Source organism: Strix aluco, chromosome 7 (genome assembly GCF_031877795.1).
Source record: "Strix aluco isolate bStrAlu1 chromosome 7, bStrAlu1.hap1, whole genome shotgun sequence".
Taxonomy (NCBI): Eukaryota; Metazoa; Chordata; class Aves; order Strigiformes; family Strigidae; genus Strix; species Strix aluco.
Genome location: NC_133937.1, coordinates 4,384,809 through 4,407,831, shown reverse-complemented (window position 1 = coordinate 4,407,831; position 23,023 = coordinate 4,384,809). Strand labels below are relative to the sequence as shown.

The 23,023-nt window shown below is 55.4% G+C and overlaps 2 protein-coding genes across 2 annotated transcripts in view; one reads left to right on the top strand and one right to left on the bottom strand.

Moving 5' to 3' along the window:
* The window catches only part of CDH23 (cadherin related 23), a 215,559-nt gene that overhangs the window by 8,947 nt on the left and 183,589 nt on the right, over positions 1 to 23,023 (bottom strand). The window contains exons 38-52 of the mRNA XM_074830236.1: positions 9,659 to 9,880; positions 9,457 to 9,576; positions 7,085 to 7,265; positions 6,063 to 6,196; positions 5,612 to 5,821; positions 5,322 to 5,429; positions 4,674 to 4,776; positions 3,677 to 3,802; positions 3,393 to 3,596; positions 2,704 to 3,162; positions 1,716 to 1,832; positions 946 to 1,170; positions 693 to 862; positions 283 to 420; positions 8 to 127 (exon numbers count right to left, since the gene is read on the bottom strand). Coding sequence (XP_074686337.1) covers positions 8 to 127; positions 283 to 420; positions 693 to 862; positions 946 to 1,170; positions 1,716 to 1,832; positions 2,704 to 3,162; positions 3,393 to 3,596; positions 3,677 to 3,802; positions 4,674 to 4,776; positions 5,322 to 5,429; positions 5,612 to 5,821; positions 6,063 to 6,196; positions 7,085 to 7,265; positions 9,457 to 9,576; positions 9,659 to 9,880 — 2,637 coding nt within the window. The remainder of the gene's footprint in view (positions 1 to 7; positions 128 to 282; positions 421 to 692; positions 863 to 945; positions 1,171 to 1,715; positions 1,833 to 2,703; positions 3,163 to 3,392; positions 3,597 to 3,676; positions 3,803 to 4,673; positions 4,777 to 5,321; positions 5,430 to 5,611; positions 5,822 to 6,062; positions 6,197 to 7,084; positions 7,266 to 9,456; positions 9,577 to 9,658; positions 9,881 to 23,023) is intronic.
* VSIR (V-set immunoregulatory receptor) lies at positions 11,538 to 22,389 on the top strand. The gene is made up of 7 exons (XM_074830246.1): positions 11,538 to 11,741; positions 16,489 to 16,944; positions 17,684 to 17,731; positions 19,132 to 19,239; positions 20,703 to 20,730; positions 21,198 to 21,385; positions 21,656 to 22,389. Exons 1-7 carry the CDS (start codon positions 11,576 to 11,578, stop codon positions 21,691 to 21,693), a joined length of 1,032 nt encoding a protein of 343 aa, XP_074686347.1. The 5' UTR covers positions 11,538 to 11,575; the 3' UTR covers positions 21,694 to 22,389.

Below are 23,023 nucleotides of genomic sequence, written 5' to 3'. Positions count from 1 at the left end.
GCCCTACCTGCACAGAGTTCTCCCGACGGTTACTGGAGATGTCCCCAGGGTTGTCCCTGGCCACAGCAGTGAGTGTGTAGTGATCCTTCTTCTCTCGGTCCAGGGCTGACAGAATGTAGATGTCACCCTGTAGCACACAGAGACCTTCAGGTGGGCCTCGTCTGGCAGAGCTGGTACTCAAGAGGGGGCAGAAGGTGAGGTGTGGGAGCAAGACACAAGGTGGGACCATCTCAGCCTCCCCTCCCTTTCTGCCCTCTGTTTCAGCCAAGGTTGGCTCCTTACCGTGTTGGGATTTATCCCAAACTTGCCCTCTCCATCCTGCAGGCTGTACTGGATTAGAGCAAAACGCCCAGAATCTGCATCCGTGGCCTGGACGCTCAGGACAACTGTACCCAACGGCACGTCTTCAAAGACAGCTTTCTGCAAACAAAGGGAGCAGGCAGGACCCATTGTTTCATCACTTGCTGTTTTAGCGAGCAGTAACCAAGGGTGTAGGGTAGCACCCAGGGGTGGGCAGAGCTGAACCCAGAACAAGATGTTCACACAGAGTACGTTGGTAGGCTGACCATCTTCATATGGTTCAAGCACAGACAGAGGGAAGAGAAGGTGTCCCTGAAGAACCTCCAGTTCTGTGCCCATCCTCACCAGGCAGGCACTGTCCATATGGACTTGAACCGGGGAGCCCAGCTCACCTGGTAGGATGGTTGGCTGAAAACAGGATTGTTGTCATTGATGTCCACTATCTGGAGGTACACAGGGATCTCAGCGGATCTGCGGGGAGAGCCGTTGTCGGAAGCTCGGATGGTGAAGTTCAGCCACTGCACCTCCTCATAGTCCACTGTCCTGTTGGCCACGACCTTCCCTAGAGGATGGCAGATCCTGAAATGAGAAACCTGCCCCAGGCCACCGACCTGCCCCAGACTCCCATCTCCCCAGGCCACCGACCTGCTGACTGGTCTTCGAGGCAGGCGTAGCCTTCTGGGGAGAGGTTCAGCAGCTCATAGGTGATCTGCCCATTGGCACCTTTGTCTGGATCCACCGCTGAGATGGAGATGAGTGTGGTGCCCTGCGTAGCTCCCTCCAAAATCCTCTCGGTGAAATAGGTGACCCCAAAGGGGCGGAAGCGGGGTGTGTTGTCATTGACGTCCAAGACATTGACGGTCAGCTTGGCTGTGGCCGTGGTGGAGACCACAGGGGATGAGATGAGGAACATGACAAGTGAGAAAGAGAAGAGAAGAAAGGATGGGAGAAAAGAGGGTTGTAAAGATACAAGCATGAAACCCCAGGAAAGCCAACTAAATGGAGCTGGTTCATCAAGAGAAACAGCAATATTCAGCAAAGCTGCTATGTCCTGTGAGCTGGCTGTGGGACAGTCTCACCCACTCCTGATCTGTGTGTGCTTTCTCACACATGGGCCTGTATTTACCAGGAGCAGGGTGGCAAGACACGATGGGGATGGTAATGAAGAAATGGGTGTCTCCCATGGTAGAGTTATGGGCACATGGTCCTCTCCATCCCCACTGCAGCCCTGGGATGTTCGGGCCATTCACTAAAGGAGGGCTCAGAGGAGAACCTGAACCTGATGAGAGCTGGTCCAGGACTGCAGGAGAGTTGTCGGCTACTCAGAAGCTGCACTGGTGCCTGGGAAAGGCTGTGCCAGCCCCCGGCAGCTGCCAGCCCCGGGCCCATGCTCCCTGGGTAGAGCCCACGCTTACCGTTGGGCACGCTGACTGAGCGGTCGATGACTTCGCTGGCATTGTCGTGGACGGAGATGGTGACCTCGTAGGTGGCTACCAGTTCCCGGTTGAGGGGAGTTTTGATCTTCACAGCTCCTGGGAACGCCAAAAAGATGGGGGTCACAGGCTGTGCCTGCATCCCCGCCCCAAGGACCCTCAGCAGACCGGTCCGTACCAGCCGACTGCTGCACCCTCTGCTGCACTTGCTCTCCTCTCCCCAAAGGCTAAATGGGGAAAACACTCAATAGCTACAGGAGGAGACAACTTCTCTCACCCTTCTCTCCATCTCCTGCCTTCCTGCCTGCTCTGCCCTGCCCAGCTAACAGGTTCTCACACTGCCCCAGCCAGGGTAAGGGTTTGGGTTGTGTGGATGAGAGGGGTTTGGGAGCAACTGCTGCTGCTCCCCTGCACGACCCCATCCACCTTAGCTCAGCATCTGGGTGTCTTTAAGAGTCTTGTGCTGTATCCTTTCCAAGAAGGAAGTTTTTCTTTCCTGGATCAGCTCTGGGCTTCCAAAACAGATGCAGGCAGCTCCTGGCCCTCCTTCCCCGAGGACAGAGCCCACCATCTACCACAGAGTCTCCGCCTTCTCCCCCGAGTGAGGGTGCCCAAGTCCAGTCTGTCAAGGCTGAGCAGCCCCCGGCCCACAGTGGGACTGCCTGTGATGGAGATGGGTGACATGGGGGGACGCAACGGATGGCACAGAAAGAGAAATGAGCACACACACACAGACAAACCTGGTGGGCTAAGAGCCAGAAAGGAAAAAAAAGGGTTAGTTAAGGCAGTCGGCCGGGGTAGAGAGGACAGGGCAGGGTGAGATGGGGCAGCTGGAGGAGGACTGCGGGGAGGCAGGAAGGGAGCATCATCTACCCATGCCTTAGACACCTACCTCCAGGCAGAGAAGAAGAAGAAGCAGAAGTGAAGAGAGGGGTCCGCGCTGCCCGCGCTGCCCATCCCGCTCTCCTACCTGTCCTAAAATCCACAGCAAATGCTCCCTGCTGTTCCGGCACCAGCGCATCCGTGTCGTCGCGAGCCACGATCTCCAGCAGGTAGTACTCCAGGCGAGGGTTGAGGTCCCGGTCGATTGCAGTCACCTCGGCCACCACGGTGCCGGGGGGGGCTGACTCAGGGACGCTGACTGTCTGGATGGGGTTGATGAACTCGGGCCGGCAGTCGTTGACGTCGTCGATGAAGAGGCTGACGGTGGCGGTGCCTGAGAGCGCTGGAGTGCCCTGGTCCACAGCCACCACCGTCAGCCGGTAGGCATCCCTCTCCTCCCGGTCGATGGTGATGTTGGCCACACGGATCACCCCCGTGGCAGCATCAATCAGGAACCTGTCCTGGCCACCACCCTCAATCCGGTAATCCAGCTGCTGGTTGAGGCCACTGTCGGCATCCGTGGCCATCACCTGGACAACGGAGAAGCCTGGAAAGGGGGAGACAGCTCTCTCAAGTGAGGGTTGGGGGGCAGCAGCAACAAGCCCCCAGTCCCAAGGTAAATACTGTCAAGCAACGTGGGCAGCCCCAATTCCCAAATTTTCCCTTCAACATCACCCTGCCAACCCTGACACTTGGACCTGGATCTTCACAGTCCCAGGGGGACACACAGATCTCCCCATTGCCCTCCCTCACATCCCGTCCTGTCCCTCTCCTGACCTGGAGGGCTGTTTTCCCGCAGCCGTGCTGTGATGGATGCCGGCTGGAAGATGGGGCGGTTGTCATTGTCATCCAGGATGGTCACTGCCAGGCTGGCAGTGCTGTTCAGCCCCCCTATGTCACGAGCAACCAGAGTGAACTCCAGGCGAGGGTCCAGCAAAGCCTCTCGGTCTATCACGCTACCAGGCTTCACTGAAACAACACCTAGAGAAGGGGAAAAGCTCAGTGACATACCCCCTGGCTGCCTGCTGTCCCCGGGCTGGGGACGGGCTGAGCCACCCCACCTGTCCTGTTGTCAATAACAAAGAGGTCTGGGGATGCCTCCAGGAGCTGGTAGGTCACCACAGCGTTGCTGCCCTGGTCACTGTCCAGAGCTAGGATGGGTCCGTTGAGCATCGTGACCAGAGTCCCTGGATGGGATGATAACGATTAGGGAGGGTGGCAGCCCCCTGCAGAGCCCCCCCATCCCCTTCCCGCCCTGGGGACACATGAGGGACGGCAATGAATGGATGGAGGAGGTGACAGAGTGGGGCCTCGAAGGGCACGAGGCAGTGGGGGGGCAGCTGCTGCAGCCTTGCAGACCGACTCGCGAGGCCCAGGTGAGGCGGTGGGACGTCCGGCTAAAAACAAACAGACAGACACATCTGTCAGATGGGTGGCACCAGCACCCTGTCACCGAGGGCATCACCTGGAGGCACCCAAACCCTTTGCCTGGGATATCCCTCGATGGCAGGACAGGGAGGTACCTGAGGTCTTGAAGCAGGGAGCGATTTAAATGTCAAGAAGGCAAAAAAAAAAAAAATTCTAGCTCTTTGGATGGGAAATGTCTACCTGGACAGGCTGGACTGTTTTATCTCTAATCCTTGGAGCAAAGTGGCTCCAGGTGCTGGTGATGGAGAGATGGCACCCCATCCCCTGCAGGGACGCTGGGCAGGTTGATGCCCTCAAAGCTGCCCCCAGGGCTCAGCTCAGGCCATGGGCACCCCTTGCTGTGTGCAATTGAATAATTCCCAAACGGGGCCGATTTCTCGCAAGGTTGTGCCTGACCTGTGCCAGGAAGGGTTTCCATCAGCAGCATGGACCAAAGCTACAGTCTCCTCAAGACTGACCTCCCCAGGCAGGCGGCAGGAACCCCTCATAATCAGCATCCTTGTCCTACTGACCTGCAGCCTTTCCCTGCTCAGCATCGTGTCTCCTCCATGACAGCCGGGAGACACCTCCCCTTGACTGATCCCAAAGGGAGTCTCCAGGAGCCATGAAAGGGAGTGAAGGGAGACCTACCTGGGGGTGAATTCTCCATCACCTCAGCCTGGTAGGAGCTCTGGGTGAAGAGGGGGCGGTTGTCATTCTCATCTGCTATGGAAATGACCAGCAGGTCAAAATCCTAAAGGAAAACAGGGACAAGAGGGTGATGACCGCAACGTCCTTTCCTTGAGCTCACCTCCTGCCTCTCCCACCTCCAGCTTGGTGCTGGTCAAAGCTGGAGCCCTGTGCAACCATGATGCTATGCTCCCTGGACCACCCTGGAGGGTCTGCAGGGACCTTCACCCTGGGACTGGGCATCCCTTCCCAGCCTGTACCCTGAAGGGTGATGTGTGGGACATCTTGGCAGGGCCAAAAGATGCTCCAGTGTCACTGTGATTGTCCAACTCTCCAGCCCAAGTTTGTTTCACCTTCCATGACATCTACTGCTGTTGCATGGAGTCAACGTACAATGTTGGACTTGACCTAAATCCTACCGGTCCTGTTCTCTGCTGGGGAGGGTGTTGCAGCCTCCTCCTTATGACCCCTGGATGCTTTTGAGGGACAAGGCTGCTATTGGAAATGCTGCGGGTAAAGGCACTGCCTGGTTTTGGCCACAGCAGGAACCCCTTCTCCCATTCGCCCTGCCGCCTTGTCGCTGGAGGCCCCAGCAGTGTCTGTAATTACCCGCCTGGCATTGCGTATGTTCTCGGGGTTGTCCTTCACTGTGATGGTCAGCCTGTATTCTGCCACCCGCTCCCTGTCCAGTGGGCGGTTTACGTAGACGATGCCGGTCTACCGAGAAAAAAGGGAGGAAATAGGTGCAAGGGACATGAGTGAGTGGCACTACACCTGGGGCATCTCCTTACAGGGCAAGGATGCCAGATGGCCCCCATGGGTGCCCAGGGAAGGCAGGGCTCTGGGGCCAGGGGTGCCCACCCTCCGTGTCCCGGCATCCCACCCCCCCAGGGGCATACGGTGCTGTTGATGTAAAAGGCATTCTCCATGTTGCCCGCCGTTATGTCGAAGGTCAGGAGAGCATTTGGCCCCTTGTCTGCGTCCCGAGCGAGGATGCGGGTGACGAAGCTGGACACAGGGGCGTTCTCGCTGAGGGTGAGGTTCATCGGGAGGTTGAGGAGCACGGGGTCATTGTCATTGATGTCCAGCACGCGGATGCCCACTAGGATCTGCCAGGGAGAGAAGTGGTGCAGGCACGTGGCACCTATTTCCATCCCTCCCATCTTTTTTTGGCCTCCCCGGGCAAGAGATGGGCTTCCCCACTCAGCCCACTACGGTCTGGAGGAGGAAAGCGTCAAGGACGAGGGGAAGGAGGAGAAGGGGAGGAGAGCGAAGGCACAGACCAGGAGGAAGGAGCTGGGGATGGAGAAAGGCAGCCCGCAACCCCCCATGCCACCCCAGGGGACTCACTGTAGAGCTGAGGGGGGGCACCCCCCGGTCACGGGCGGCAATGGTGAGGTTATAGAAGGGGATGTTCTCGCGGTCCAGTTCAGCATCTTTCCGCACCCGCAGCTCCCCTTCCACTGGAGAGATCACAAACTCCCCTGCCGGAGACAGCGGGGCCCTGGCTCACACCATGCTGCTGTGAATGGCCCGGCTCCCCAGGGGAACGGCTTGGTTTGGAGCCAGGCACAGGCACCACAGCAGGTTTAAGGACAAAACCCTGCCCCACTACTGCAGATATAGGAGGACTGTGGCTGCCAGGGACTATCCTGGGATGTACCCCCAGGTACCAGCAGGAGCGGGGGATGGGTTGAGTGGCTGAAGAGGTGCCTATGCCCTTGCTGGGCCTTTCTGAAGATGCCAACAGCTCTCCAAGCACCTGCCTGTGTCCCATGATGGCCAGAGCAGGGTGGGCTACATCGCATGGACTCCCTCCGAGCCGAGGTCTGTAGCCTGGAAAAGCTTTGCAGCGGCATCAGCTGGGAGATGGGGCTGGGCTCTGCCTTCCAGATACCCTAAAGTTACAGAGGGACAGCCCTATGTCCCCATGGTTAGGGATGCCCATGGCTCCTCTGCCACCTGCTCCAGGATGCTGGTGGGGCTGGAGCTACAGCTTCACCCCAGGTTGCAGAGCAACTCAGTCCCCAAATGCCCTGAAAACCCCATGGGGGTGAGGGGATGGGGCTGTGCGCTTGCAGCTCTTGGTTTCTTTCTGCGGTCTGTTTTTTGCCTTTTTAGTTTTTTTGCCTTTGTGGTTTAGCAGATTTCTCCCTGCCCTTGCGCAAGCTCCAGCCACCCCTTGGCTGGCGACGAAAAGGTTAAGTTTCCGGTTGCTCAAAACAGGATTTCCTGGTGTCGAAAGACTAAATTCGCAGAAGCACTGGGAGGGAGGATGGCTTTTCTGAAACACTCCTGCCCATGCTCCCGTAAGCCAGGTTACTCCATGGGGCAGCCAGGAGGAGAGGTGATGTCCCCACATCCCTGCTCACCCAGGGGGTCCCCGGCGATGATGCTGTACTCCACTTGCCCGTTGGGTCCTGAGTCGCCATCGTGGGCCAGGAAGGTCCAGACGCGCGGGCCAGGCTGCCCTTCCGTGATGTCGAAGGGACCCTCGTAGGGCCGTGGGAAGGTGGGACAGTTGTCGTTGATGTCATTGAGGTTCACCAGCACCTGTGGTCAGGGGAAGAGGATGGAAGGCAGTGAGAGGAGAGGGATGGAAGGGGAGACTAACCTGCTGGCCGTGAGTGTGGGAAGTCATGGATGGGTGACATTGTGAAATACCTCCCATATTTCTGTCTTTGCTCTGTTCACCAAACATCCAGCTCACAGTTCAGAGACTCAAACTGATCATGCCTATCCTACAGTAACACTATGAAACTCCAGCCACACACAGATGGGGCCCTTTTCAACCTCTGAGCCACACACCATGATGGAGAAGTCAACGTAAAAGCCAAATGTTTTCCACATTCACATCCTGAAACCCAAGCTGGATAGACAAAAACCACAGACACGGATCTGGCCACCAAAGCCATGAGTTTGGAGAGTCCTGATCTCTGCAGCCAGCTGCACACTTGCTCACTCCTTTTCCTCCACCAAGGGCTTCATTCCTAATGCTGAGTGAACTTTAAAAAACCTGCAGCTTGTGTCCTTATCCCAACACAAAACACCACCAATGCTGTTGGCACATTTCCCTTCTTATGACAAAGTCTGGCTAGAGATCAGTCCTACAGATCTCAAAGTGGGAAAGTATCAACAATTTTAGGACAGAGTACACCATGGGGCTGCTGGCGAAGCTGGGGATCCAACGACCCTGAGTCTTGCTTTTTAACTGAGTCACACTATGCAGAAGACATTTATATAGCACTATACTATACTATATTGCAAAGAGGGTTAGCCCTCGGAGAACTTGCACAGCAGAGAAACCCTGCCTGAGGAGAAGTCTCCAGTGGCTAACAAAAGGTTGAGCTTTGGTCGTACAGGTGGTTACAAGAAATCTACTGAAAATGAGGAGCTTTCTGACCTCCTGGGTTAAAGGATAGTAAAATCCATCAGATGGACATTTGTTACTGGCTAAATCTAATCTTTACAGAACAGTAGAATATCTGAGTCTCTGCTCCATTTCCTAGCAGTGGAGAAAACAAACACTGGCACACCTCATCAGGGTGATGGATTTCCCATCACTCGGGATCTTAAGTAATCACTAAAACTCCTCCTAAAAGCTATGTTTTCAGACAGTGCTGGCACACTCCCTGGGCTGAATAGGGAGAGTGTTTCCTATCCCTTTGAGCTTCGGTACTTGTTGCTGAAGGGGTTTCCAAGTTCATGTCTCTGCTTGGGCCAAGAGCAGGGAAAGCTCTGCCTTTGCCTGCAGCACGCCAGCAGCCGCCGCCTTCCCTGCTGGCAGTTAAACCCCAGGTTTCGAGGTTTCCGCTGCACTTTTCCTGGGCCAGAAGGCATCTCCAGCAGTATCAGATGTACACATCTGAAGTCTTCCCATCTGCCCAAGTGTGGAGCACAGCGCTGCCAGGCTTGCAGGGACAGATTTTATCCACGGAAATCTCCCACACTGGTATCTCCCTTTCAGTTTCTCTTTTTTTCTTTGTACACAAGAACTTATCTCCTTTTGGGAGACTACAGAATCCTTGGCTCAATATCCGGATCCACAATAGGGAGCCACAGCAGAAGGTCTAACTGATCTCTTTCACTTACAGACCCCAAAAATCAGTCTGGGCATGGACAATGTCCGCCATATAACCTGTCAAATTTTGGTTTCAGTCACAAAAATAATCTGTGTATTCTACTTCTGCAAAGCATTTGCTTTGGAGCTGATAGTCTGCCCTCCCCCCACTTTGAGCAGTGTACTGAGTTCTGGTGACTGCAGTCCAGGAGAAATTGAAGAGGTATAGTGAGAAGCAACAAAAATGACTAGAGGCTTTAAATAACATCCATACAAGGAAAGAAAAAGGAATTTAAAAAGCAGATAAATAATCTGAAAAGATAAAGATGAAGCAGAAATTAATGCTCTTAGCAATGCTTTACTAGCTACTGTCCCTTTAAGCAAGAAGAACCAAGGGGACATCTAAAGATAATATAATGCAGCTTAAAAGCAATTGCAGGAATTTCTTCTGTTTGTGTCTTTGCAGGACCAAATAATTGGGCTAATTAACCCACAAGCGTCCCTTGTCCACGTCCCTGTTTTGCCATCCCTGTGAGGGAGCGCGGGGACAGCAACTGGGCAAACTGGCCACTGGTGGGAAAAGCAACTGGTGACCACTGGGAAGGAGATATGAAACTGCTCGCAGGGGGAACTCGTCAACCCTGAAGAGGCTGCAGTGTCACAACCCTGTCGGCAGCTCCCTACCGTGGCAGTGGACGTCAGCCGGCGCGAGATGATGGGGCACTGGTCAGTGGCGGTGACGATCAAGGTGTAACGCCCATGGCTGATCTCATAGTCCAGCTCCTTCACAGTGCGGATCTGTCCCTGCAAGATGAGGGGAGAGTGGTCAGGAGTGAAGGGAGCGGGACAGGGACATGTCTGGGATGGGGCTGGCATTACTACTGACCGTGGTGCTGTTGATGTCGAAGGTACCCAAAATATTGCCTTCGGTGATGGCGTACGCAACTGTGCCGTTGGGTCCCTCATCCTGGTCCACAGCCTGCACGGTGATGAGGGTGGCATTGAGCGTGTCAGGACCTTCGTCGAGGGTCACCTCATACAGCTGCTGCTGGAAAGTGGGAGCGTTGTCGTTCTCATCCAGGATGGTGACGTACACTGTGGTGGTGGCCTGTGGGACATGGGGACATTGCGTTAAGCACCATAGAGGGATTGGCTCTCCAACTGCTTGAGCTGGCTGGAGAAGGCTGGACTTGTCAAGGTCAATGACCAACGTGGGCTCAACCTTGTCAAGAAATACAAGCGGGATGCAGGGCTCAAAATTAAATGAGCCGTGGCTGCAGACACATCTCCAGGTAACGGTTGGGTACAGAGATAAAAGTACAGAGATAAAATCACATGCTTGTTCCCAAGCAAAGCATGTCTCTGCGGGATCCCTCTCATTTTCATCCAGTTTTTACCACTGCTGGTAACACCAGGGAGCAGCCCATAGCAGAGGGAAAGCCAGGGGCTGAACCCCATCGTGCCTTGCTGCCTTTGGACAAAGCACATGTGAGTCCTCACCTTGACACTGGGGACACCTTGGTTGCTATTACCAGGGGTGGCAATGTGGTAGGATGGAAAATACCTGGAGATGATGCTTCCATGTCTCAGGGGAGGAACAAAAATGAGCATTTTGGACAACTGGCCTGACCTCCTGCAGGTCCCACCACCTACATGCTGACCACAGTTTCACTCCTGGCCAGGCTCAGCCTGTCCTGACCCTCTTTCAGCTGTATCTGTCCCTGCACAGGCCCTTGGGTGTCCTTACTGAAGGCTGTTTTCTGGGTGTGTCACCATGGGGGCACACCTGGGGACAGGGAGGTGACAAGAACATGCCACCCTGCCTAAGGGCTCAACTCAGAGGTGGGGTCTCAGGATGATAAACCGTTTTCTTGGAGTCTCTGGACTTTGTGCCTACACCTTCACCCAGCAACAAATTTATTCCAGCCAGACAAGGGTTACATTTTTGACGTGATGATCACAAATGTGTTGTTTGCTGTAAAAACCACAAAGCCACAGGGTAATTAGCTACTTTTCTATTTCACTGCATGCTCCAAGTTCAGAGCAGGTTAGCAGCAAAGTTTTCTGCAGTTTGCAAACCTCCAGGCTCCACTTCCCAGGGAACACTGCTTTGAATCGAGGTGGCCCTCAGCCGCAGCTGGAGATTTTGTTGATGCCTTTTGAATTCGAAGCGAAGCTCCAGGAAGAGTTAACGTGAGTCAGCCCTCAGTGTTGCTTTGCTATTCGAGGGCAGAGTAAAGGTCTCCCCCTGTGTAAATGGGCTGCGGGAGGGGGATCTTTGTCTCCCCTTTTTTTGGGGAAAGCTCCGTTCTCTTCCCTGAGCCGGCACTGCTTTGAGTTATGCTTCTCTGTACTTGTCTCCTGTTCATCCCAGGAGGGTTTCTGCTTGCTTGATCCTCACAAACATGGGAAAAACAGTAATTACAAGCAAAGTGCACTTTAATCAAGCAAGCTGGAGGTTGGCCCCAAGGGATTCTTTGCTCCTGCCAGGGAAGAAATGGGGACCAGCACCCAGCCCCTCGTGGCTGAGCACCCATATGTCCCCCAGCACGGTGAGCATCCTCCTCGACTACCTCTTGTGCACCCCAAAAATGCACGCAGGGGGCCCAGCTTGCTCTAAGCTAACCCTGCAATGCTTTAAGGAAAAAACCCAGCAGCTGTACCCGCTGCTGCCCAAACGGGTGGGGACTGAGGCATCGCCCGCCGGCGGGGTGCCCGGTTGGGGTGCAGCCCGCAGCTCCCTGCCGCATCTCACCTCCTGGGGGTGCTCGCAGTTCTCTCCATTGCTGCGTGTAATAACTCAATGAAATTTCCTGTGTGTGCGAGTCCGGCTGCCGCTGCGGGGCTGCTCAGAGCTTGCGGGCGGCTCCGCAGAAGCGAGTTCCCTCCGGCTGCCCCAGCCGCGATGGAGGCGATGTCCCACCGGCCTGGGCTGCTGCTGGCCGCGCTCTGCCTGCTCGCTTCCCACGGTAAGCTCCAGCTTGCTTTCCTCTCCTCCCCGCTCAGAGAAACTCTCCTCACTGGAGCACCGCGTTTGCCCGGCTGGGGCTGTCCCTTGGCATGAGGAATTTGGGGCGTTTCGGGGGTTATTTACTTCCTCACCCTGTGATTTTTGGAGTGGGGGGGCGGATCAAGCCAGTGTTTCACACGATGCTGGTTGCGTCGGGGGAAAGGGGCTGCAGGGGAGCAGCTGTTTTAAAACTCTGGGGTTGGGTTTTCCTCCTTCCTCCTTCGCCTTGATCTAACGTGTGTGGAAGGAAAGCAGCACCCCCTGTCCCTGCCAGCCCCCTGACAGGGATCCCGGGGTGGAAAAGCTGCCCCATTCCCGCGTGGCACTTTGCCCCGGCATTGTGGAGGTCCCCAGCCACACCGTGGTGAAAGGAGCCTTCCCTCAGCCCTGGGGGAGCAGAGAGAGGTGGTTTGTGTGAGCAGGGCTGGGATGCCCTCTCTGAGGATGCTCTGCTCCACCATAATCGCGGGGATGTGCCAGGCAGCTTCTCCGGGTGGGCAGCCGGGACAGGATCATTGTGTGCGGTCACCGAGTTTCTCTTCCCCTGAGTGAGCACTTCCCGGTGCTGGAAGCTCACCGGCTGCTTGCCAGCACGGCGGGGGGATTGTCTGGGAGGAGGGGGGCCGCTTCATGCCTGACTCTGCAGGCAGCATGTCCGTAACAGGGCTCCGGGGTCAGGCAGTGAAACAAGGGCGGTGGCAATTAAAACAGCAGTTTGTCTGTCGCCGAAGGGTCAGAGGATGAAGCTGGGAAGGACCGTAGTCCCTCCTTGCCCTGCACAGGACGAACATCCTATCAGGCTTGACTTCTCCCTCTGTCCTGGGATGGCAAAGTGACTGCCTCTAGGACATCCCCAGGAAGAAGTGATGCTCCCCTGCAATAAGGATATCCTCTCTTCTCTGGACCAGCAAGGCTGGTGAGGACTGGAGTGTGCTTTGCTTCTCATCTGAGTCTCTTGACATCAGGGAGCGATTCCCAGCATCTCTGTGGGGCTTTGGATTATTTCATTGACAGGTCTGGGGTGCTTTCTGCAATGCCACAAGCTTGGACACTGATGTTCAATGTGTGCCTGGTGCCAGAGGAACTGAGCTTTGTGCAACTGTGCGCCTGCCAAAACTTTCTGAACCCCTGGCTAATTTTAGCAGGGCTTGATGGAGAAGTAGAGCCTCTGGAGACATCCAGCTCCCACGCAGTTTGGGGACCCTGGCAGCTAGGTGGATGGGGAGGCAGCTCCTCTCCATCCAAGGGATAGCAGCTGAGCTGGGCTTTCCAAAATCACATCCCAAGTGCAAACTCAGTGTTGTGACCCTGCCTCTGGGCCAGGGCTGTGCTGGAAGAGGAGCAAGGCAGGACCCTCCAGCGGGTGCAGTAGCTCCAGGCTGCTCTCCCCACAGCCTGGATGATCGGTACCCAGGGAAGAGCCCTGCCGCTGAAAAGCCATTTGCTTCCTCAGGGTACAGAAGACGAGGGCTGTTAACTGGCATCTTCTTTTTAATTTCCTGCTGTAAGTACTTGTGCTGAGGTGTGGATGCCCCAGCACATCTCACCTGGCTGATAACTCTGAAGCATAATGACAGCACAGTGGCCTTGGGGCTTGCAGCACTTTCATGTGAGTCCATTACAAAATCTCCCAGAAGAGGAATTAAAGCCGGGTTCCTCACTTCAGCACTGAGCAGCTGCTCTCTCTCTGACAGCCCTCCTCTGCTGTGGGTGAACCCCTCCAGAGGCTGCAGCCCTGCCACTCAGATTTCCCTGGAGTGGAAAGAGGTGGCATGGTGTGGAAATCACTTCTGTAAGCCACAGGAGTGTAAATCAAACACCTACTTGCCAGAGCAGGGGACCAAAATTAGGAGAAGCAGCCAGGAGAGGCTTTTGGTCACCGACACAGAATTTGGCATGAGATCCTGTTTTATTTAAGCTGTTGGTTGGCAAGACAGGCTCCTTGGCATTAGCACTTTTTTGCATTTCATTTTCTCTGAAAGGAGAGCTCCCAGGTTTCAAGCTAGGCAGTGGCGCCGGCACCGGGGATGTACCAGCGTTGCATGGGGCTCTGTGCCGCACTGATGCAACGCCGCGGGTCAGAGCTGAAGATACGGAGGTGCCAAAGACAAAGAGGGGCACTTCTGGCACCTGCTTGAGACCTCTTCTGTCTTTACCAGATGGTGACAAGACAACAGCTCTCGGCTCGGACCTCGACGGGTCCAGGCTCTCTCAGCTGGAGATGCACAGAGACGGGCATCTGGCTTTATTTTGACACTTGCCAGCAGTGCTGACTTCAAAGGGAATGGTCCGACTGGGATGGGATGGAGCCAAACCTGGGGTCTGGGCATGGAAAAAGGCCACAGCACCTGGGGGAGATTAAGATCCAGGAGCTTTAGTGTAAAGACGCCGACAGAAGACATTTCCTCCGGGCACCATCTGGCATCTAGCATGGGTTTAAAGCCTCGTTACATCTTGGGGAGGGAACAACAATTTCCCTGGCGCTGCTGTGGGGCATGCTGAGCCTTGCCAGCTCTCCTCCCCAGCTGTTTTCTCCTCTGCTCGATGGCTTTTGGAAGCTGTCCCCTGCTTGGGAGAAAGAAGGGAAGTTGATCATGCTGAAGGCTTCGCACATGTGGTAACCTCTGTCCCTCCCCACGGCTGGGCGCTGCTGCCGAAAGCGTGGGCTGTGTTGACTTTCCATCCAGACGGTTCCCATCAAGCTCCGGAGGTGGAGGCTGGAAGTTTTAGTAAGGCAGTGCTTTGCAAACTGTGCGGGGATGAGCGGGACGGCCCTGTTTTATTTGAGGGGGGAGTGTGTGGAAAACAAAGACTCCCGCAGATACTTTTGCAAGGTGTTGGAAGTGCGGCTTCCTCCAATAGAGCCCTGGCTTCCCTTCCCCTGGCTCCCAGGGGACCCCCGATGTGAATGGGGCACTTCCCGTTGTGGCAGGTATTGAGAAACACATCTGAGGTGCCTTTTGTGCTCGGAGCACTGGCAAGGAGGTGGGCCACCCGCTCCGCTGTGTGCCAAAAACCCAGCCAGCCCGGCCAAGCATCCCAGCCCCAGCAGCATCCGAGGATGAGGAGAAGCCAGGGCTTGAAACCAAGACCAAATGAGGCAGCTTTGAGCTCGGGCCACGCAAACCTCTGCCCCAGAGCAGCCCTGGGGGATGTGCTGCTTCTCGTGCAGTGAGGAGCAGGCTGAGGAGGCTGCAGGAAGGTGGAGCAATTAGCTGGAGTGGTTTAGCAAAGGTCACGCCATCCCGCTCTGCGGGGGACTCGCTGCAGATTGGGAGGGGCTGGTGGGGCAGATCCCCTCCCCAAACCCCCCTCTCCCTGCAAAGCACCCTCAGGGAGGCTGCTAGGACTCAAGGGCTTCACGGCTGTTCTTACGCTGCCATCCTAACAGCCGTAAATAGCAATGAGGGGTGGAAGGCCCAGGGGATGTTTTCAGTTTCGCTCTCAAGCAGAGCCTCGTGCCGGGGCAGTGACACGGTGACCCTGCACAGAGGAGGATGCTCTCCGGGCAGCCCGGCGATGAGGAGCCTCTTGCCCGGCTGGATGGCTTGCGGGCAGGCACAGCACACCCCACCCGTGATTGACGCCTGCTCGATATAGCAAGTGAAAAACCTCAAAGCGAAACAGCGGCGGAGCTAATGGCACAACAGGATGTTACCAAAATAAAAGAACACCTTTTCCTCATACCATCTTCTCTGTTGCAAACCAGCCCCAGGAACCTCCTTTGCTCAATAATTGAAAGAATATGAACCCAGAATTTGCTTTTTCTTCAGCTTTCAAAGGTGACGTATGTACTTCTGCAAACACAAAGCAGCGGCAGGGCCAGAGCACCAAAGACTGACCTGTCTGTGCTCTTTTCTCTCCCCTCATACACAGCTTCCCTTACCCGCCAGTACCCTCCACTGGCGTGCTGCGATGGGACCAGTAGCGCTGCAGTACGCCCCTCGCTCCTGCGCCTCTGCCAGGCCTCCCGCCCATGTTTCGCAGCTGACAGCGGTCAGGGATTTCTTTCTGAAAATTGTTTTCATTTTCAAGCAGCTCCTCACAGTTGGTGTTGGCCAGTTCCCCCTTTTCCTCCCCAGGGGCTGAAAAACAAGCAGGGTGGGACTTGCTCCCCGCCTGATCTCGGGGGGCACAGGCTCCTCCTAGCTATTTTCTTTTTATTTTTTTTCTCCTTTTTTTTTTTTTTTCAGCTGGCTCAGCAGCGCTTGTATTTCCTCATTCACAAGCCATACCCCACTGCCCCGCTTCTCTTCTCATCCTCTGCATGCCTTGCAGAGGTCTGGTGCTCCGTAGAAGCCCCCCGCCTCCCTGCCCCACACCTCTGCCAGCCCCGGGCAAACTCCTGCTGCTATTAAAAGCTGATGCTCAGCTATATTTAAAGCATGTCTCTCCTCCAGGGCTTGTTTTAGGGTGAAGTTTTGCCCCCAGCCCTGCTGGAGCGTTGCTACAGAGCAAGCGAAGGGGTCTCCCTTGTCTTGGGATATGGGGAGGTTTTCTTGCCCTAAGGGCATGCGTGAAGTCTTTTTTCCCTCTGCCTGCAGGCTGATATTGATGATCTCTGATTTCTCTCCTAGCCATCTCTGCCAACATCAGCGGTGGGGTTTGCAGTGCTTGTTTGGGGAGGGATCCCCGTTTTGCTATGAACTCAGGGTAAGCCCAGGGCTGTAGGGTCTGACTCGGCCGCTGTGCCTTCTCTCCGGCAGGAGGGCCAACAGCTTTCCTCATCACCACCCCGTACTCGCTCTGCATCTGCCCCGAGGGCCAGAACGTCACCCTGACCTGCCGGATCAGTGGTCCCCTTGCCGACCGCCACGACCTGTTCTACAAAACCTGGTACTTCAGCAGCAACGGCGACCAGAGCTGCTCTGAGAAGAAGCACATCCGCAACGTCACCGAGAAGGAGCTGCACCACGACCTGGGCAGGCACCACGAGCCGCTGGGCAACGGCACCCAAAAATCCCCCCTCGGGGGGCAAGGCAGCCATCATGGGGTGGAGTTTGTCCCTGACCACCACGGTGCCTTTCACATCATGGTGATGAACCTGACGCTGCAGGACAGTGGGAATTATTGCTGCTATGCTGTGGAGGCAAGGCGAGAGCATGGCAAGCCCCACACCCTGCAGGTTGCTCATGGCTTCGTGGAGCTACAAATCCAGCAAGGTGAGGGGGGGGAAAGGGGAGCTCCTGCCAGACCCCCATTCATGCCAGGGTGCATTGGAGCAAGGTGGTAGAGAAGGGCTGGTGGGGGGATGCTGGGGTGCAGTGCTGGGGCTGGGGAGAGAGGGTGTGGTGATGCTGACAGCCCAAGCCATGTTGCAAGAGTCAAAGAGCAGCAGATGTTGAAAGGGTTTGAATTAGGGCCAGAGAGTGTTGGAACATTAAAAAAAAAAAAGAAAAAAAAATCAGGAGGCTGGAACGCAATAAAATCTATGCTACATAGTTTCACTGATCTTCTTCAACCTCTTCCTGGAAGAGAGGAAAACAAACCTCAGCATAAAAGAAGCTGGCTGGTGGTCCAAGCCCCAGTGAGGACTACAGGCATTGCTCAGGATGCAGGGCGTGCAGATAACCTCAGGGCAGCAGCCCAGGGGCAGAGCGGCCCAGGGAAGCACAAGATGGAGGGAAAGGCATCTCCTGCCCTTGATTTGCAGCGTTAGGGTAGATAATTTTTCTTTTAGACAAAAAAAAAAAAACCCAGAGCCTGCATGGCCAGGGATGGGCCCTGCCGCTGAGGGAAAATGGGTCTTGCAGCGGGAATCTCAGAGTAAGCTTTTGGGATGCTCTGGGCTGGTTTTCTCAATACTGGTGAGCAAAGGCAAGCAAACCTAATGGGTGTGGGAGCTCTGTGGTACCTGAGCAAATCGCCTGAGATCTAACACTCCTCTCTTCTCCTCTGCAGGCAGAGAAGGGCTTCAGAACTGCACATTTCATACCACCAGCAGCAAAGGTAAAGGGAAAAATCCCCTCTCGCCAATGTGCTGCTCATCGTCCTGGCCCATCTATTTCGCTAGGGACAGCTGCTTGCTACAAACACACTGGTGTCCAGATGCAGCCTCCCCCACCCTCAGGTGTGCAGAGGGTGATTTCTGAAGCTGCCCCCATGGGGTGCATGTGACAGGCACATCCTCAGGCTGAGGAGAGCCTCCTTTGGCCTTGTCACCTCGACATGAATGTCCTGAAGCCTGTGGAGAGCATTCACCCTGTAGTTATAAAGCACCGGATCCCACCCAAAACATGATGGGGGATTTACCAGCTGCTGCCACAAGCAGATGGGAAGGGACTGAAAAGTAAAGAGTTGCAGGAACCTCTTGCAACACCCTGCTGCCATCCCAAGCCCATGCCACCTCGCCCCGAGCAGAGATGCTCTAGCAGGGGAAACCCAAATCTTGCTTGAGCGCTCAGACAACATGAGGCTCCCCCAGCAATGTGTCTAGACGCTGGAGGTACCCACACTTCGCTATGCAGGTGGTTTCTTGTGGGTCGTGCTGTCTACCCCGGTTTGCTGGCTGCTAAACGGGCAGATTTTGCTAAAATTGGTTTGCAGCATGGTTGGGGCCAGCCCAGCCATGGGAAACTGTCCCCTGCTCCCCACAACAAGTGCTTTCTGTCTCAAACCCGCAGTCTCAAGTGCTGGGACACCCTGTCCTGCCAGGCAAAAAAGAAAAAGAGAAAAAAAATCCCACCCCGCACAAAACACACACACACTTGGAGCAAAAAGCTGCCTCCCCAGATGGATGTGCAGGAAAGGAGGGCTTGAGCTGAACCTGCCCTTGATTTAGGCAGCCCTTGACCCTGCCACAAGCTGTCCCACATGGACCTTGATGGCCACAGATGTGCCTGCAGGTGGCCAGCCTTTCTGGGGAGCCTCCGTGGGCAGTGTTCTGCAGGGGCATGTTCGATAGCAGAGACCTTGGGCAACGAGTCCTTTGATGCCCGAGTACTTTAGGCAGCCTAATTTTGACAAGCTGGCCATGGGTCAGAGTCAGCACTCTTTGAAATCACTGGGAGCCTTTCTGCTGACTTCAGAGGGTTTTATCAGGGCCCCTGCTTCTCTCCTCATATCTTGAATACCAAAGAAAGACCTTGGGATATCCTCCAGCAATGAGGGACTTTGGTCAAGGTCCTAAACCAATGCCTCAGGGCTTATCTCCGCAACCAGCAACGTATCCCATCACGAATCCTGCTAGGAGCGGACTGCCAGTGTGTGCGTGATCTGTGTTTCATCAGACATGGGGCAACACTGGTGTTGCCCTGTGCTTCTGCTATGGCTTGAGGAAACTGAGGAAATGCAGGGTGAACCCCCCTCTCCCCCGCTGCCCACTCCAGCTCTGCCCTCTTCTCTTGCAGATATCACAGCCGCTGCACTGGCAACGGGCGCCTGCATCGTGGGCATCCTCTGCCTGCCCCTCATCTTGCTCCTGATTTACAAGCAGAGACAAGCCGTCAGCAGCAGACGTACGTACCCTTCCCTTGCCAGCCACTGGCGGGGACAGCCATCTCCTGGGCTCTGCCAGCATGGCCTTTATGGAATGGGATGTGTCCTGCTGGGGTCAGCTGATTCAGACCCTGAGTCCCACAGACACCTTGTAAAGTGGCCCAAAGACAGGTCCCTGCCAGGTGCCTCCTGCAAAACTGTCCTGGGAAGGACCGTGTGTGCCTGCAGGCTACTAGAGAGGAGTGTGGGTTGGGAGGGGGGCCTGCAATGCCTGCCAGGCACGCTGGGACTGTGCTGGGGACACTGAGACTGCAAAGATGCTGTCAGACCCCCTCCCCACTGAGCCCTTTCCTCCCTCTCCACTGCAACAATCAGCTCATTTACTCATCCCTCCCTCCTCCACTGCACAGCTGAAATAGAAGCTTTGCCTTCTAAGTGCTAGAAGAAAGCATTATTCGTGCTTTTTCTCCCCCCCTCTTTAAAGAGACCCCTTATGTGTCTATGACAATAGGACTGCAGCAAGCCAGGTCTCCCCCCACTGCCAGTGATTTCAGTAATTAAGCAGAAAGGGGCACCACCTTAAGTGGCACAGCTATTTCATCAGGTCTTGGGCAAGCCGGGGGCCCTGTGGTTTCTCTCACTGAGCTTGGTGGGCAGCTGTGTGGCTCTGAGCAAACCCTTTGGAGAAGTGGTGTTTGCAGCAGCGGTGGGCATGATGCCAGCCACAAGAACGGGAACTGTGCTTCTGACATCCATCCCTGGCCAAAAAGACTGGCCGTGTGCCTTCATGCATCTGTTTTGCCATGGCTGGGGTGCAGTTCCCCCACCTTGTGCTGCAAAGCATCACCTAGATGCTACGTAACCCAAGAGGGAAGGCAAAACCCAGGGGGATTTGTTTTTGGGGTGTCTCAGACCAGGTTAGCTACAGGTTATTTCCACTGGGCGCTTTCCATTGACACAGTCTGGGCCAAAACCTGTGCATCTCGGCTCGGGATATTTGCCATGCAGCCATCCAGCACACCCAAGTAACAGGCTGCAGGAACTGCTGTGGCTGTAGCAAAGGGGATGAGGAAATAAATAACAGGGTGCTGCCCAGACAAACACAGGGGCAGCCAAATGCCGGGGTGGTATTTTGCAGAGCTCTGGGAGGGTGTCAGAGGCTGGTGGTGGGCGCATACAGGCACGAGCAGGACCGGGCTGCAGCCCAGGCGCCGCAGCTGCGCCTCACCTTGCCCCGTGCTGGCAAAAGCTTCTCTTTCTCTGTTCTTCAGAGCCTGTGGTTTCAATTTGTGAGGAGGCTGGGCTGCAGAGGAGGTTTGGGAGCAAAGAAGAGGCTGATGCTAAAGAAGGGAGGGAGGAATGCAGAGGAATAGGAGTAATTGGACATGGATGAGACACCAGAAAACAGTGCACGCAGTGGGTCTGGGTTCGACGCTGGGCTTCATGCTGCCAGCACTGAAGCCAACTGTTTTGTCTTTGGCAGGTGCCCACGAGCTCGTCAGGATGGAAAGGTGAGGAAACCCACATGCTTCCAGCTCGCCCCCACCCCCTCTGCCCACATCCCTGATCCTGCAAGGGTCTTGTCCTCTCTTCCCCTCCCCTTGAAGCTGGAATGTATCTTTGCCGGGTGGAGTGGGGAGGGTGCTGGCAGCACCCATGCCCAGGATCCTGTCCCTTTCCAGGCAGCCACTGTTTCTCTTCCCTCCCTGCAAGTGGGAAATGCCTCCTTTCTTTTTGCCTGTGCCAAGGGCATGCATCTCACCATGCTCCAGGAGAGTTTGAAACCACGGTGCCTTTTGGCTAAGCTTTCCCCACTGTGCCGGGCTCCCCGCTCACTCTCAGCAGAGGTGCCACCATCTGAACCTGCTCCCTGCCCTTCCTGGTCGTTCCCAGTGCTCAGCCAAAATCCTGGGGATAAAAAAGGCTCCCGAATGAAAAATGCTAATCCCCACCCCTCTCACCCTCTCCTCTCCTGCAGCAGTGCCCAGGGCATCGAAAACCCCGTCTTTGAGGCGGTCCCCTCGGCAAGCACGGAGTCGCGGCCCCGACCCCAGCTCTCCTACATGGCCAGCCGGCAGCCCTCCGAGTCCGGCCGGCACCTGCTCTCTGAGCCTGGCACCCCCCTCTCCCCCTCCGGCCCTGGGGACTGCTTCTTCCCAACACTGGGTGAGTGACCGGCAATGCTGAGCCCCCATGGGGACCACTGTGCGAGGGGTGGGAAGGAAAGGGGCAGCTAGGAGGGATGAACGGGAAAGGGAGGGTTAAATATCAGCTGCAAACTTTGCATTATGTGGGACGTCATGTCCCAGGGCTTTGAAGATGGGAAGGACCCAAAGCCTCTGTTTTATGTGCAAAAGCAGAGTTTGGCTGCTTCCCGAAGCTTTTCCCTGCAGCTGCAAGCTGGACTACTAATACCCTCGGTTTGCCCTTTTCCAGATCCTGTTCCTGACTCACCAAATTCCTTGAAAGCCTGAAGTCCCCGGAGGAAACCACATCCCCCAGTCACAGCCGGGAGAGGCCAGGCAGCCACCGCGCCATGCTCGTCCAGCCGAGGCCCCTGGGAGGGCAGCATGGCCATGGGCAGCAAAGCATTAAAAAATGAAGCTGCGTGCAGGAGCCCTGTCCCTGCCTCCTGTCCTGGCTCTGCCCTGGGGCTGGAAGTGAACCTCTCTTGCCCGGACTCTGGTTTTTAACTACTTATTTCTATGGAGAAGAGCTCTGTATTGTTCATGTTTTACAGACTAGCTGAAAATTGGGGATGCAGGGAAGGAAGGATGACCCATACCTGCAAACCTCCCCGAGGTTTTAACTTATTGCCAGGGGTTTAAGCTGTGCAGCATCAACCTGTTTCTGCATCTCTGACTGAACATCCTCTCCGGGTAAAGTACTTTATCCACCGTGAGACAAAACAGGGTCACCGGCCAACCTTATACTATCTTTTTCTTTGCAAAACAGGAAGAGGAGAGGCTCCCTGCAGCTGATGGAGCCCTCCTTCCCCACCAGTCTTTTGAGACAGCCACGGACTTGTGAGGCTGCCGCGTTTTCAGCTGAACACATGTCGGGAAGAGCCTTATTTCTGCTGCAATTTTATCCTCGGCTTGGGATCAGGGGAATTTGTCTTTCTGTTTGTTTCATTATCAGTGCTGATTAAAAGAAAAAAAGGATGTTTATAGGTTTTGTTTGTTTGGGGTTTTTTTAAATGCCTGTAATTTAGAATATTTATCTGGAGGGTATTGGAGGATGTTCCTGTGACGTGGCTGAGAGCCCCCGTGGAGAGGCGGAGGCACGGGAGCACACAGTGGGTGGTGGGAAACTTTCTGGCTGACCTCCCCCCATCCTCCAAGGGGCATCACACCAGAGCAACCATCCCTGGGGCCACTGCCCTCCTCCATGCCCGAGGACCTTGGTATGCCCCAGGGGACATGGGTGCCCTCACAGCATCCTCCACCCAAATGCAGCACCCTGGCATCTCTTATCCAAAAGAAGCCATGGGTCAGGCTCTAGCGTGACTCAGCCCCTGGTGAGGAGATAAAAGCTTGTGGTAGACTCTGTTACTCAAAGGATTTGTTTGGTTTTTTTCTCTTGCTTCTGTTTTTGTTGTAAAGTGGGGAAAAGATTGCCACTAGACAAACATAAACATTACTCATACCAAAACAGTGTCAAACCTGAGCAATAGCCGTACCAGGCAGCGTGCCCGCGCAGAGCATCCCTGGCACCATGCCGAATTTTCACACGACGTGGCTGGAGGAAACAGTGTTTGCCTCTGCAATGAGCTGGGGACACCCTGGATTTGACTAACCTGGT

What these genes read in the sequence shown, in the direction of transcription:
- VSIR (XM_074830246.1), top strand. Translation starts at nt 11,576, where the DNA reads ATGAAATTTCCTGTGTGTGCGAGTCCGGCTGCCGCTGCGGGGCTGCTC. An exon ending in GGAGCTACAAATCCAGCAAG is followed by an intron (nt 16,945 to 17,683) that starts GTGAGGGGGGGG and finishes TCTCCTCTGCAG; the next exon opens with GCAGAGAAGGGCTTCAGAAC. An exon ending in ACAAGCCGTCAGCAGCAGAC is followed by an intron (nt 19,240 to 20,702) that starts GTACGTACCCTT and finishes TGTCTTTGGCAG; the next exon opens with GTGCCCACGAGCTCGTCAGG.